This window comes from Saccopteryx bilineata, chromosome 2, assembly GCF_036850765.1.
Source record: "Saccopteryx bilineata isolate mSacBil1 chromosome 2, mSacBil1_pri_phased_curated, whole genome shotgun sequence".
NCBI lineage: Eukaryota > Metazoa > Chordata > Mammalia > Chiroptera > Emballonuridae > Saccopteryx > Saccopteryx bilineata.
Window position 1 is genome coordinate 266,854,418 of NC_089491.1, and position 15,335 is coordinate 266,869,752.

General features: G+C 42.3%; 1 protein-coding gene across 2 annotated transcripts in view; it reads left to right on the forward strand.

Annotated features, from left to right (window-relative positions):
- Nucleotides 1–14,213, forward strand: part of MED13L (mediator complex subunit 13L) — a 280,583-nt gene extending 266,370 nt beyond the window's left edge. For both annotated transcript variants that reach the window (XM_066260496.1, XM_066260495.1), the window contains exons 25-31: nt 80–222; nt 1,751–1,909; nt 3,169–3,345; nt 5,043–5,197; nt 8,449–8,610; nt 10,780–10,892; nt 11,743–14,213. In XM_066260496.1, the coding sequence (XP_066116593.1) occupies nt 80–222; nt 1,751–1,909; nt 3,169–3,345; nt 5,043–5,197; nt 8,449–8,610; nt 10,780–10,892; nt 11,743–11,875 (1,042 nt within the window). In that variant the 3' untranslated portion in view covers nt 11,876–14,213. The remainder of the gene's footprint in view (nt 1–79; nt 223–1,750; nt 1,910–3,168; nt 3,346–5,042; nt 5,198–8,448; nt 8,611–10,779; nt 10,893–11,742) is intronic.
- Nucleotides 14,214–15,335: the final 1,122 nt, after the last annotated feature.

Genomic DNA, 15,335 nt, shown 5'->3' on the forward strand with positions numbered 1-15,335 from the left:
TCTTTGGAATTTTCTTGGTTTTCTGTAAGTGATAACTTTGATTCATTTGGGGTCCTCTCCTCCATTCTTTCTCTCTTAGATCGCGGAGGAGTAAAGTGTCTGCACGTAAAATGGGCCTGCAGAAGTTATGGGAATGGTGCATAGGTATCGTCCAAATGACGTCGCTGCCCTGGAGAGTTGTCATCGGACGGCTTGGGCGGCTGGGCCACGGGGAGCTCAAAGGTGAGAAGTTCTGGAAGCAGCACGCACAAGAAACGGGGAGAAGGTCTGAGCTAATGTCATGAACTGAGCTGAGAGAGAAAAGTTTACACCTGGTAGTAAGAATAAAGCAGGCTATATTTTCACATTCTTTTAAATGTTTAGGAAAGCAGTGGTTTTTAAACTTTTCATTGACCACAAAACCATTTGTCAAAAAAAAAATCTTAAATAGTAACCGCCAGTATATAAAACAAGGACAGTATTTTATTTTATTTTATGTTATTTTATTTTTTTTACAGAGACAGAGATTCAGAGAGAGGGATAGACAGGGACAGGCAGACAGGAAGGGAGAGAGATGAGACGCATCAATCATTAGTTTTTCCTTGCGACACCTTAGTTGTTCATTGACTGCTTTCTCATATGTCCCTTGACCGTGGGGCTACAGCAGAGCGAGTAACCCCTTGCTCAAGCCAGTGACCTTGGGTCCAAGCTGGTGAGCTTTGCTCAAACCAGATGAGCCTGCACTCAAGCTGGAGACCTTGGGGTCTCAAACCTGGGTCCTCCGCATCCCAGTCCAACGCTCTATCCACTGCGCCACTGCCTGGTCAGGCAAAGACAATATTTTATTAATATAAAAGTGATACTCAGCGTATTAGAGTTTTTAACTTTTTATATATTGAGTCAAAGAAAAGAGCAAATCAGTTTTAACACAAAAATTTTGTGTTAAAGATTATGGATGATAGAAGTCATAGATGAACAGCCTTTAGTTTCTTTCATTCATTCATTTCGGTGGTTGATGGTGATAAGTTCTGTATTTCTATTTTTGCTTTGGTGGCACAGTGGCACGTTAGTCCTGATTCACAAGGACTAGTAGTTATAAATTAGAGCAGTCTTTATTCACATTGCCACTGTCTGATATCCTTTAGTATAGAAGTGGAAGAGAACAGATATCTTAGAAGTTGAATCCCCAAATACATCTACCAGCTGCTTATATTTCTTATAAATATAACGGTCAATCACAAAGCACTAAAAGTAACTAATTTATAACTGGCAGTGCTTAAGCCCAGCTCATTTACTAACCTAGTGTAGCTACTTGTACAGTTTTAAAAGCCTAGATTGTTCTTTTAGAAGTCTTATTAATTCATGATATAAACAAAACTGAGGTTCGCCCAGCTGTGCTCTTCTCTAGAGCCCAGTGCTGATGGGCCAGGCCATGAAAGAACCAGGCCAGGGAAAAGGGAGCGCGGTGGTGTCATCAGCACAGAGCAGTGGCTGAAGGGCCCGTATCCACCTGGTCCATGCTGGTCTCACAGGTCATTCCAGATCTGACTGCCATCTACGGAATAGTAGGCTTTTGTTTCTTTGTTAATGAAGTGCAAAAAGGTCAAGTAACATTTTCTTTGTAGCGAGTAGGGGAAACCTGTATAAAGCCACATTTCGATTGGGGCTCAATCCTGAAAATTCACTTACCAGGCAAACCTGGTTAAACACTCAAACCTCATAGCAACATGGGTTTGTAAAGACTGCACATAACTGTGATGTTTGATTTCAGACTGGAGCATCCTCCTTGGAGAGTGTTCACTACAGACAATCAGTAAACGGCTCAAGGACGTGTGCCGGATGTGTGGAATCTCTGCCGCAGACTCTCCTTCTATCCTTAGTGCCTGCCTGGTTGCCATGGAGCCCCAGGGGTCCTTTGTGGTGATGCCAGGTAAATCTCTTCTTGTGAGCTCCATTAATGAGGCGTTGCATCAGGTCAGCTCACTCAGACTTCAGTCCACAGACAAGTGTAGAACGTATCTTTATTTTTTTATTTGTATAAGGGAGGATTGTATTTAGGGCTCAAAATGGAAATCATTTGGTCTCTTCCAAGGGGAATAGTTTGTGATTTTATTAGCTTTGTTGACAATAGCTTGGGCAAGAGCTTCCATTCTGGATGTGATGAGAAGGCCCAGAGTCATGGCTAATTACTGTTGCCTGACCCCGCCTTGTTGTTAGGTTATCAAGATCACCTCCAGAATAGACTCACATGAACACCAGCATGATACATGTTTGAGTGTCCTTTTGAAGACAGGTGTGTGACAGACTCTAAGCAGCCTCGAGGGGGCTCATTGAGAGCCTACTTATGGAGCTGAGGAGAGTGAGGCCCCTGACAGGGCAGGGCGTTCAGTGCGGCTCTGGGCCACGCTGTTGTTCCCAGTGTGTGTCAGCATGTGGATAGCCAAAACATGGTGGCTGCAGATTTTTTTTTTTAATTAGCAACTAAGCTGTTTTATAATTTTATAACAAAGCAATTTTATACATTTAAGCCTGTTTTTACCGCCCAGATATTACTCAGATGAAATGGGAGCCCCTGCCCACTCAGTCCCGGTGAAAGTCAGGAGTGCTGTGAGAGACGGACACCTGTATGGGCTGTTCCGGGGGCTTAGGTGGACTGCTGCCCACACCACTCGGGTGTCCACACAGTTTGGCTGTGCTCTGTCCTCATCACAACATGGGGATAATAGTCCCTACCTCATAGTGGCCATGCTTGAAAGAGATGACATGAAGGAAGAATTTAGCACAGAATCTGGGATTTAGGAAGCATTCGATAATTATTGTAACATTAGTTGAATGGCACCATTTCCACAGAATTGTATGATTTTAGGAGAATACTACTTTATAAATTGTGATCAACCACGAGAGGAAGGAACATGGGAAATTTATTTTCAGAAATACTTCTTATATAAGTAATTAAAACATATTTGGTAGAATCAGTCCCATTTTATCTTAAGCTTTCTGGTATGAAATGAGGCTTGGTCATTGTAGCCACATGCGCTGCATTGGTTTTCTGAAGATATTTAAACACTTGGTATTAATCAGGGCAGTGGTGTCAGACTCCTACCTCTCCAGCTCAGGTCCTCTTACAAATGTCATTTCTGGAATCAGTTACAGCTGCACAAAAGGAATTGATACATTTTTTTTTTTAAGATGCTGTCACAATGGGCTCTGTTTTTCGCCGTAGTACTGCATTAAACATGCAGTCATCTCAGCTGAACACCCCTCAAGATGCTTCTTGTACACACATCTTGGTGTTCCCAACATCGTCAACCATCCAAGTGGCTCCAGCCAACTATCCCAATGAAGATGGGTTTAGCCCCAACAATGGTGAGTGCAGAACCACGAATGCCCAGAGTTCAGCTTCTTCCACCAGACATGAGCTAGAGTAGGGTCGTTGGACTGCCGCAGGCTTTTCTATATTGTAATAAACAACATGTGAAATATGAAGAGGGGCTTGAAGGTTAGAGAAGTCTGCTTTATTAACAAGACCAAATAAATACTCTCCTCTTTCAGTTGATTCACTTTCTTTTGTTTTTTATTAAAGGCAGAAATCAATACCTGCTTGGTAGTGTAGTATACATGGGTGCTACTCTTTCAGTAACTATTTCTCAATATGATTTGAAATGTATGAAGACCACTAGGCAGTATAATGATGGCACCTGTCTTTAGCTAGTCACTGGGGACCTAAATTGTTCTAAAACCACTTTTTACTTGATTATTCTTAATCTTTTGGTTTGAATATACTAAGGCATTTATTAAGAAGTGGTTATTTAGGCCCTGGCTGGTTGGCTCAGTGGTAGAGTGTCGGCCTGGCATGCAGGAGTCCCAGGTTTGATTCCTGGCCAGGGTACACAGGAGAAGTGCCCATCTGCTTCTCCACCCCTCCCCCTCTCCTTCCTTTCTGTCTCTCTCTTCTCCTCCCACAGCCAGGGCTCCATTGGAGCAAAGTTGGCCTGGGCGCTGGGGGTGGCTCTATGGCCTCTGCCTCAGGTGCTAGAATGGCTCTGGTTGAAACAGAGCAACGCCCCGGATGGGCAGAGCATCGCCCCCTGGTGGGCATGCTGGGTGGATCCCGGTCGGGTGCCTGCGGGAGTCTGTCTGACTGCCTCCCCGTTTCCAACTTCAGAAAAAAGAAAAAAAAAAAAGTGGTTATTTATAAACTGTAAATTCTCAATATTATGCAGTCATTTACATTGTTTCTTTAAGAATTTTTAACAGCTACTGGCAATTACTCCTGTTAAAGGAGGAAAGTTAAAGGACACCACACTGTATGTATGAATACAGGGTGGGCAAAAGTAGGTTTATAGTCTGAGTATGCAGAACACAGAGTCTATACTTCTATTGTTATTTATTCATTATTGCATCATTTTCCACTCTTTGGCCTCTGTGTGTGCCATGTATAGTATGATCACAGTGGAGTAACTAACACCTCAGAGAAAATAATCAGAACAGATATTTGTGGTGATTGGCTTATGGATAATGGTTTTCCTCTCGTACTTTTCTTTCCAAATGTTCTGCTGTGCTACCTTACTTTTACGATGTGGGAGAGGATTTCTTAATGAAAACGTGGTGCTTTGATCTGCTTCTGGAATGGCCTTCCAATTTCAGGGCAAGTTCATACCTGTTAACATGCATTAATTCAGCTCCAGTATTTTAAATGCTAACTGGTTGCATAGATGGAGTCTGCTATTTTCTTAGATGGTGTCAATTTTAACTTTGTTTAATAATTAAATTACTTCTTTAGCTATTTGCCATCTTTTTATGTGCCTTTGGAAGCTATACAGTCTATGGAGTTTTATTTCATGTTCTTTATTCATTCTCCACATTAGGAAATGACTGGAGAGGGTACAGAAGGAATGGAGAATTTGCAGCACCTTGCACTCAGTAGGCACACATTAGATCTTACTAAGTTGTTAGCAGCACCTGCTTGTAATAGTTGGAGCCCCCCAAAAGAGTGTTTTGTTTAAACTGGGATGTAGATCATTTTTTTAATTTTTGTGCTTTTTTCCCTTCCTCTCCTCTAGATGACATGTTTGTTGACCTTCCATTCCCAGATGATATGGACAATGACATTGGCATATTAATGACTGGGAATCTCCATCCCTCCCCCAACTCCTCCCCAGTTCCCTCCCCAGGCTCTCCTGGGATCGGCGTGGGCTCTCACTTCCAGCACAGTCGGGTAAGGATGGTCTGAAGGAGGCTGTTGAAAACAACCTCAGCTTTCAGGAAGATAAGCCTTGAGAAGTGTGGTGGTCTTTTCACTGTGTGCACCTTTCTTCTCAATGGTCTTGGTGCTGGAACGAGAGAAATAAGTGTGGGAAGGTGACCCTGTAGTTGTGCTATTTTGAATAAAGGCAGGAATTTGGAAAAAGTGTATTATTCCTGATAAATATGTTTTTTCAGAGGACTAGTCCTATTAAAGCTGCAGAGGTTGTCTGCAATTACTGTTTTCTTAGCAAAAATTAGTTTTGGTTGCTTGCTGTTTCCCAGTTTTTTAATTTTTGCCAAAATAGTGGTTTTTCAGAGACTAGTTCAGCAGTTCTGCTTATTTAGATGCAAAGTAATTATTAATTGAAAAACACATTGTTGAGTGTTCTGAAGGGAGGCCAACTGCTTTGTGCCCTGCACGTGCCTTTATTTCCGTGGTTCCCACGCCCTCCTCTCCACCCTCAGGAATGGGAGAGCCCACAGGAGGCTGGGTCGGAGAAATGTTTAGATTGATGCCCGAGTGTTAAGGGAGGAGAAAAACAGAGCTTACAACTAGTGTCATCTTTAAATATCATAGAAATGTTGGAGGTGGATTAACAAAAGATTGAAGAGTAAAAGCTTCTGTCATTACTCGTTAACTTTGTTTAAAATAATGCTAGATGATTTATGCCTTTTCACTGTCTTGTACTTTTTATTTAAAATCTTAAAAGATTGAGGGAGTAAGACAAATGACTATGTATGTTGTATTAAACTGGACAAGTATAAGCAATCCTGTTCACGCTCATTCAGACACAAAGATGCATTTAGAGGCCTGAGGTTTCTGTCAGGTGGGACTTATATTGCCAGCCCTGAGTTTGATCATGAGAAAGAAGATTTAATACTTGAGTTACAGAGCAGATGAGAAACCAGGGCAGGTCAGCTCATTGGGCTTCCCCTATTACTGCCCATCTTTGTCCTCCTCCGCCTGGGAGGAAGAGACTTTAAATGTCTTTATTTCCTCCCAAATCATTTGCCAGTTAATGACTATTTCTTAGTTCATTGGAAATTGTTGTGATAGGAACCAGAAACACAGATTTTACATTGGATAATTTAAATTTAGGATTAATGTGAAGTCTAGAGGCAGACGGCATAGCAGCTAAGAAGGCAGGAGCTGGATAAGTGCAGCTCCGAGTTGTGGCGGTGCGGTGTACTAGCTTTGTGAGCTGGGACAGGTGGCCGTTACTTTTTCAGCCTTGGTTACCTTGTCTGTGACATGAAAATAATGGCAGCTACCTCCAGTACTGGTTGTTGTAATTCAGTTTATCCATTAACAATGCATTGGCAATTGAATTCTAGTGTTAGTTCTATAAGAAACGGAGGGTGTTGTATTATCTTTCTTTGTTGGAGCCTACAGCCCTGAAGTATTTCATTGAATGTCCTAGTATTGCGGGGGGGGGGGGGGGAAGTGGGGAGAGAAAGGGTGAATGGTGATGGACAAAGACTTGACTTGGGGGGGTGACACACAATATGGTTTACAGGGATGTCTTGTAGAATCGGGTTCCTGAAACTTGTGGAATTATGTTAACTATTGTCACCCTAATAAATTTAATTAAAGATAAAATAAACAGCATTGTTTTGAAGGTAGCTGGTCAGGTGGCCTGGTGGCATTTATTTATTTATTTTTAAGATTTTATTCATTTTAGAGGGGGGGGGAAAGGGGGAGGAGCAGGAAGCATCAACTCTCATATGTTCCTTGACCAGGCAAGCCTGGAGTTTCAAACCAGGGAGCTCAGTGTTCTAGGTTGATGCTTTATCTATTGTGCCACCACAAGCCAGGCCCAAGTGGACTTTTTCAATTCAGAGCACCTGTAAGCAAGTGATTCCTGAGAGGTTTTTAACATTTCCTCTTTCTGAACCATTAAACTTTTTTTTTTTTTTTTAACAGAGACAGAGTCAGAGAGAGGGATAGACCGGGGGGTTACAGCAGACCGAGTGACCTTTTGCTCGAGCCAGCGACCTTGGGCTCAAGCTGATGAGCTTTGCTCAAACCAGATGAGCCCACGCTCAAGCTGGCGACCTCAGGGTCTCGAACCTGGGTCTTCCACATCCCAGTTCGACGCTCTATCCACTATGCCACCGCCTGGTCAGGCTAAACATTCTTTGATATTCAATTAAGACATTACTACAGGGGAAAGAAATTTGTTCAAGGTTGTGATAAGTTTTTGCTTTTTAACCATTTCAGAACTAATGCAACTTGGTGTAGTAGGTGAGGATTTTTTTCTCTTGAAACAGAAGACTTGAAAACAGTTACTTACTATTGCTTACATAAAAACTGGATTTTTAACTCTTGAAGCTAGCTAAAAGAATCAAAGGTGAGGAACGTGCCAGTTTCAGAAACGCACAGTAGGTCCCTTCCAGGAGCCCATTATGGAGGGGATGGCTGTAGATGGAAACCAGGCCTGCACGAGCTAGCCCGCACTGGCAGCAGGCCGGTGCTGTGTCCGCAGCCCTGGCGCAGGACTCCATCCTCCCGGCCAGAGCTGCTGGTGGGAGATGTCAGGGCTCTGTGTACTGGGGTTGGTGGCTGGTGAGAGCACATGAGTATGGAGATCCTTTCAGCTATCACAGATTGACTCTTCATTTTAACTTTGATACCTACTAATGCCACACAACACAGTTGACGTCCTGCAGAAGAGAAACCAAAGGAAATAAATGTGTACTTAATTGACTGGTGTCATTAGTGTTGCTGGGACCTTCTGCCTGAGCCATGCTTCCATCAGCATCAGGGTGCATCGGGCCCAGGGCCTCCCCGTTGACCTTTCTCAGTCGCTGGGCATTTTTCTTTGTGCGACGCTGTCAGAGGGGTTGCTCACTGCCGTGTGCCAGCAGGTCGATAAAACACTGGAGGTCATGAAACCAGTAGGTCCTAGGATAGAATGTGCAGCATGGTGACTGTAGTTAACAATACTTGTTACATATTTGGAAGTTGCTATGAGAGTAGATGTGAAACATTTTCATTGTAAAAAAATTTTACAAAAAAATTTTTGTGACTTTATGGTGATGAACGTTAACTAGACTTACTGTGGTGATCACTTTGCAATATGTAAAAATATATACAAATATGAATTACTATGGTGGGCACCTGAAACTAATATAAATATTTTATGTCAATTATATATCAGTTTTTTTAAAAAGTTTTATTTGGTGGTAGATGCTGATCACGCTTTGGGCCTTTGATTTCAGAGCCAGGGCGAGCGGCTCCTATCTAGAGAGGCGCCCGAGGAGCTGAAGCAACAGCCGCTGGCCCTCGGGTACTTCGTCTCGACCGCCAAAGCGGAGAACCTGCCCCAGTGGTTCTGGTCATCGTGTCCCCAGGCGCAGAACCAGTGCCCCCTCTTCCTGAAGGTTGGTGTGGCATCACATGGGAGGAGGAGGGAAATAAGTGAATTATGCTTCGAATCCATTTTGTTTAGAAACTTCTGTCACTGTAGTATTATGTTTCCTATTTCTCTTATGTCTGCCTACACTCTGAGAACATCTTAGTTACAGTTAGAGGTGGAGAATAGAACTTAGGAGAGGAACCCAAAACCATGTCACAAAGAAGGAATCACATTGACCCAAGGAGGAGACTTTTTATTCAGGATAGACACGTGTTCTGGGTAGTGGGCTGTCCCCAGTCTTGCTGCGGAGCCGTCAGTGAGGTCAGCCTGGGGGAGGTGGGGCCCGCCGCCCTCCTCCTCCCCTGCCACAGCCTATCACGTTCTTCATTGGAGCAGGGCAGGTTAGCTCAAATGTTCCACATTTACACCCTCTCCTTTCTCTGTAGTTCTTAGAAACTTGTAATCTAAACTAAGGGTTAAATATAAGAGCTCTCTCACATCCACTTTGAGTGAAGGAAACTGGAAAGAAATCCATTTCACCCCCACATATGGGCAAAAAGCCAAAGGTTTGACCACATCATTCTCTTGGCAGAGCTAGAGGAGAGGCTGGCTTCTGCAACCCTACACATTTCCCTTTCGATGCCACAGTCCCAACTCTAGAAATCTGTTCAAAAGACACTTTGGCAAAAACAAAAAATGACATATATAAAAGATTAGACACAATTGAAGTGTCCACCAATAGGGGATCAATTGAATAAACTATAGTAGTGAGTGTTAGTCATCCATAACAAAACGAGAAACCTTTTCATACAGTCACCTATGGAGGTTAGATTACTGTGCAGTAATGTATAAGACACATACATCTGGAATGTTAGAACCAAAAATAATTGCTTTTCCTAATGGCTTTAACATATTATGAAATCAAAGAAGTTATGTAAAATTTTATGTAATCTTTATTTTTGAATTAAAATGGTCAGAATGAACCTAGAGTTATTGTTTCCTCTTAAGAAATGTATACACTGTTACTGGCTGGGTAGCTCAGTCGGTTAGACCATTGTCCTGACATACCAGGATTGCAGGTTCAATCCCCAGTCAGGGCACGTACTAGAATCAGCCAGTGACAGCATAAATGAGTGGAACAACACATCAGTGTCTCTCTCTCTCTCTCTCTCTCTCTCTCTCTCTCTCTCTCTCTCAAAATGTATATACGTATTTTAACTCTGTTTACTGAAAAGGCTTGGAGCAATGACAATTTAGTAGCAGTGAACACCACTATTGCCACAACTGTGGTTCCTAAGTACCATTTATCATTGAAAGGAGCAAAATTCTTTGAAGAAATGACAGATTTCAGGTCTGAAGTAAGAATTATTCAGGATGAACTGGACATCTTGTCATCCTTAAAAGCAAAGAAGTTTCCTAAGATCATTATTAGAGTCCTGTCAAAGGCCCCAGTAGCCAAAGTGGAAGGGTTTTCATTGCCCAAGGGTGGTACCATTTGGTCATCAAAGAGAGAATGATGGTAGCAAAAAACTGAAATACATCATGGGTTCTTAACTGCTGAAAAAAAATCAATCAACTATTGAAGCTGCTAGAGCAGCAACTCTAACCTAAAAATTGAAAAATAAAGAGAAAGAACCAAGCATTTATAGTGCCTTTCCTTTATATATTCAATAAATAAAACCATTAAGTTAAAAACTGATGGACACTTTATAGTGGATGGAGCGTGCTCGTACCTCCTGAATCCAGAGATCCATCACAGTCTGTGGAACAGCAGACCTTACGTGCTTTCTGATGTGACATGATTAGAACAGCATGGCGCCAGTTGTACAATATCTTGTTGTCCCCCCCCCCCCCCCCCCCCCACAATTAGAACCTATTTGAGTCTCTAGAACTATCAGTTCATGGAAATCAGGTAGAAGAACACCACAAGGACACTGGACTCACAATGTTTGGGTCAGTCATTACAGATGAGGACCTGCAGGGGCACGTTATTTAATCATTCATAGTTCTGGCTTTTTTTATTTTTTTCTTCAACTTGAGGAAATGGAGTTTTGTGGGATCACATTGGGGTTACCGAGCAGCTTAAGAATTACAGACTCACAGAAGGGGCACCAGCTTCAGGCAGGCACGGGCCGCCTGTCTGCTGCCCCATGGCTGCCAGGCAGGACAGTGACTGTCTCTGTTCCTCTGCCAGGCTTCCCTGCATCACCACATCTCAGTGGCACAGACGGACGAACTTCTCCCTGCCAGGAACTCTCAGCGGGTTCCACATCCTCTTGACTCCAAAACCACATCTGATGTTCTGAGGTAGGTTCAGTCCCGGGAAGCAGAGCAGCACAGTTTGAAATGATATTCCTTTGCTCTTGTTTCTCCAGAGTTTTAATTGAAGTGTGGTATTCATGGAAGGGTGCCACCTTTGTGCAGTGGAGCACTGATGACCAGTCAGAGCTGCAGTCCCCCCGCCACATGCAGAAGGCAGACAGTGTAGTGGACTTTGTTAAAGTGGACAGTCACGTGCAGGTGCAATCGGCCTTGCTTCCTGTCAAAAGAGGCATTTTCATGGTAGTGAAAATAGATCAGAATTCGGGGCAGGTGGTTAGAAGAGAGTCTGGAACTTAATGCAAATGTCTTCTACCCTCTCTCATACCAACTTTATAAATGAAATTACAACATAAATTCCATAATTGGGGAATATCTCCCAGAAGTGTGTACAAATTCTCTGGCATTTTAGGAGGCCATAAACATTCTTCAGGTACCTTAAGGAAGGACACAGTCTTTTCCTAATGTTTTCTGACTCAAATGATTTGGGAATTACAGTTAAGCAGGGACGTGCTCACTGTGATTTTGGCTTTTGTGCCCTTTGGAGCAACACTATCCAGTAGAGATAATAATGCGAGCCATTCACCTAATGAAACTTTTCTGCTAACCACATTAAACCATGAAAAAAATTAGTAAAGTTAATTTTAGTAGTAAATTTATCAGTTGTATCAAAGTATATCAGAATAACATCAAATATACCCAAAATATTTCAAGAGTAATCAAACAAAAATATTCATGAGCTATTTTACATTGTTTTTAAATACTGAGTCTTTGAAATCCAGGGCAGTCGCCTTGCCTGTGCTGTGCCTCGGTCCTGACCCTTGTCCCCTCCCCGCAGGTTTGTTCTGGAGCAGTACAATGCCCTGTCCTGGCTCACGTGCAATCCGGCCACCCAGGACCGCACCTCCTGCCTTCCTGTCCACTTTGTGGTGCTCACTCAGTTGTACAACGCCATCATGAATATACTGTAATTGGAAAAGCACTTGTTCTCTCTGGCTCAGTTCCTTCTCCCTGCAACCTCAGTCCAGGAGCCTGCTGTACTCTGCGGACACCCCAGCCTCCTCCTGAGACCACTGTCCACAGTCTTGCACCGGGGCCCCTCCTTGCCAGGCACGTGTGGTTTCTTCAGTGTTCATGACTAGAGGGACTCACTGACACTTCTCTCCCGGACCCGGAACCCTCCGTAAGCAGTGACTTTCCACCGGTGTGCGGTGTGTGCAGCCCCAGACCACTGGTGCACAGGAAGTTCTGGTTGGTGTTGGTTTTTAAGAGGGGAACAGAAGAGACAGTATCCTTTTGCACAAGAGTCTGTGTTTTCAGTCTCTGTTTAAAAATAAGGGTCATTCAGCCCTTTGGATGAAATCCTCTAGTTATTGGTATATGGCCTGTGGGTTACCTGAACTCCATATTCTGGGACTTTTTAAAAAAATCAGAGCCAGCTCAAGTACCTGATTTCACGTGGGGCCTCTCCCTCCCTCGTGCGCCCGTCTCGACTGGCTGAGTGCTTTGGTTACCTTCATACCTGTGTGTAGATACAAAAGGTCTGAAGACATCTTCATTTTGTTTATTTATTTTAAGTTGTTTTGTCATACGGTTTTTGTGACTTTCTTTTTAATTTTTTGTTTAATTCACGAGGACCAGGTACAGTAGCTGAAACCCAACTCAGATCCACCGTAGGATTCTTTGACTACATACCTCTGTCCTAGAAGCCAGAAAAGAAGTGAGAACAGATTGGGAGCTCATGCTTAAAAGTCATGTATTCCAGACCCCCAACCTTAGGCTTCGCTAAGAGCAGCCTGGGGGCACGTTCTGCCGTGTTCCCTAGTGAAAGTGGCCCGCGGTTCACGAAGGACGTCGTTTCTATACAGAAGGCAGTCCCACTTACCCAGAGCCATGGAGGCAAGTACCTTCAGTCATTTCTATAGTCACAGGAAACCTATTTTCTAGGGAATTCTTGCTGGAAGCCAGGTCTCTCCTCTCATTAGATCAAAAGGGACTCATGTACATACTACAATCGAAAGTGTTTGCTCATAAAATCAGTTATAAATATGGTGAATTTTTTCTGGACCATAGGAATATTATTTCAAAGAAATATTACAACTTAACCATTAAATTAGTACTTGAAGTTGAGCCTTCGTGGTGGGACTTTTTTTTTTTTTTAAATGCCTTTTTAAAGCGTTAATGGCTAATTGAAGTGTTTTATGACTCCTCATTCCAGGCCCGGGAGGGCTGTCTGTAAGACCCTGCTCTAGCCCTCCCTGGCTGCGTCCGTGGAGGGCGTGGCGAGGGCCCGTGCCTGCGCCTGTGCGCTCTCCTTGGGCTGGTGGGCTCTGGTCATCTGTGGAGAGAATCATGCAAATTTTAAAAGTTCTTCCAAGAGACTACCATATCCTGGTTATTAACTAAAAAAAAAAAAAAAAAAAAAAAAAAGGAAAAATGTAATAACTGATATGATTTTGTAAAAGTATTTTTCTTGAAATAATCTAACGTTTAAAACATTATATTAAAAAAAAGCAGTGTGGTGGGAATGTGAAAGCAGAGAAATAACTTGTAAATGGATAATTTTGTTCTCTGTTCCACCGATTGGGGGGGTGACTTTCGCAATGTATAGGTAAAAAAATCTGATATATCAAAACCATTTGTATCTAATGTGTACAGTGTAAAATTGACTTTAAAAATATTGCAGTGCTATTTTTTCTTAATCAGAAAGGAAAAATTCTCAAGGCCTTTTGAAGAGCATAAGATGATGAAGATTGTAAACTTGTATAAAATTATCTTGGTGAGAAGACAAATTGTAAAGTAGATATTTGTAATCTTTTACCACTTTGGGGTTGCTTTTTTTCCCAGAATTCATCAGAACTTTGAATTTTTTTTTAATGGGCTGTTTTTAAATGCAGGGGGCTTTTCTTCCCTAGAAATCCAATTCTAAGCAAAAAAAGGAAAAAATAAAAAAAACACAAAAAAGAAAAAACCCCTACAAAAATTTAAAAAAAAAAAGGCAGCAAAGGGTAGTTTTCATCTGGTGTCTTTTATTTAAGTTTTTTAAGTTAAGAAAAGCTGGTGACATATTTATACGTTTTTGTGCAAAAATAAATGAATGGCAATAGATTTTAAAAAATCTTATTATGTACTTCTGTGTGAAAAAGTCTGTATAATATTTCCCTTAAATATGCATTATTTTACTTGTGAGTTTTTTACTGAATTAATCTGAAATGTACACGCCCTGGATTTGCTACAGAGTGAGAAGTTATTTTATTTTTATTTTTTTTTTTAATTTTTGAAATTCTGCAGAAATCAGAACTCTTACCACGGTTTGAACTAAAAAGGGGGGACGCGGGCGGGAGGGGGCGGGATTGTCCAGCATGCTTGTATGTCTGTCTCAGAACCTTTTCTACATGTAAAAGCTGTACATTTCTGGGAAGTTCTGAATTTCTTTTGTTTCCTTTTTTCCTTCAAGCATTTTGCAGTGAGCTTCTTTTATATATAGCAAACAATTTGAAAGAATACGAAAATATGTGAAGTTCATTTAAAAAAAAACTACAGTATAGCGCTGGTACAGTACACTAAGACTTTGATAAAAAGAAACAATACTAAAAGGCCTCCATTTTAAATGTCATTCATATATACCTTGTGAATGAGAGCTATATACTTTTACACACTTTTTTAGAGGAATAAATTATTGAATTACTGAAACTTTGAGTGGCTTTTTTCCCCTCCTATTCTGCCTTTGCAACAAAAATGATCCACACCTATTCCAAAGGAGTCAGGATGATGGGTTGGACCCTTGACTGGGAGCCAGGCGCTACCCTCCAGAGTAAAACGGACATAGACTCCGAAGGCCCCTGATGACCCTGTCTGACAGCTCTCCCCAAACAGTATGCTCATGCTCTGGGGTACAAGTTCACTTCTAGATTATAGAACACACATGCGCACGCACACACGTGCACACCATTGATCGCGGAGCCTGATGTTCTTGAACTGTTTTTGCATAGGTCACATTTGATGGTGCCTCCCAACTCTAAGATTGCTCAATCCTAGAGCTAATTACAAGTCTGTAATTCTTCCTTTCTCTTGACAGTCCTAGCCAGGTTCTCTTTGAGGCTGCTTGGAAATGACAGACACATCGCCCTTTCATGTTTCCCTGCCTTACAGGCTGGTGATGGTCGCAGGCCATTCCACGCACCCCACAGGCAAGACATGTGGGCTGCAAGGTACCTACCATGTGGGTCTCTTCTCCTTGCATCTGTCCAGTAGGAAAAACTACATGCTTTCGGGTTGGAAAGTCTCATTAACATAGCAAACCCCAGGATTTGGGAGAGCTTCCTGTCCAAATTGGAATAGATCAGAAGCCCTTGCTTTTTAATCTTCCTCCATCTATTGAAGAAATAGACATTGTTATGAATCTAAACTTATCTGAAATCTAGAGAGAAA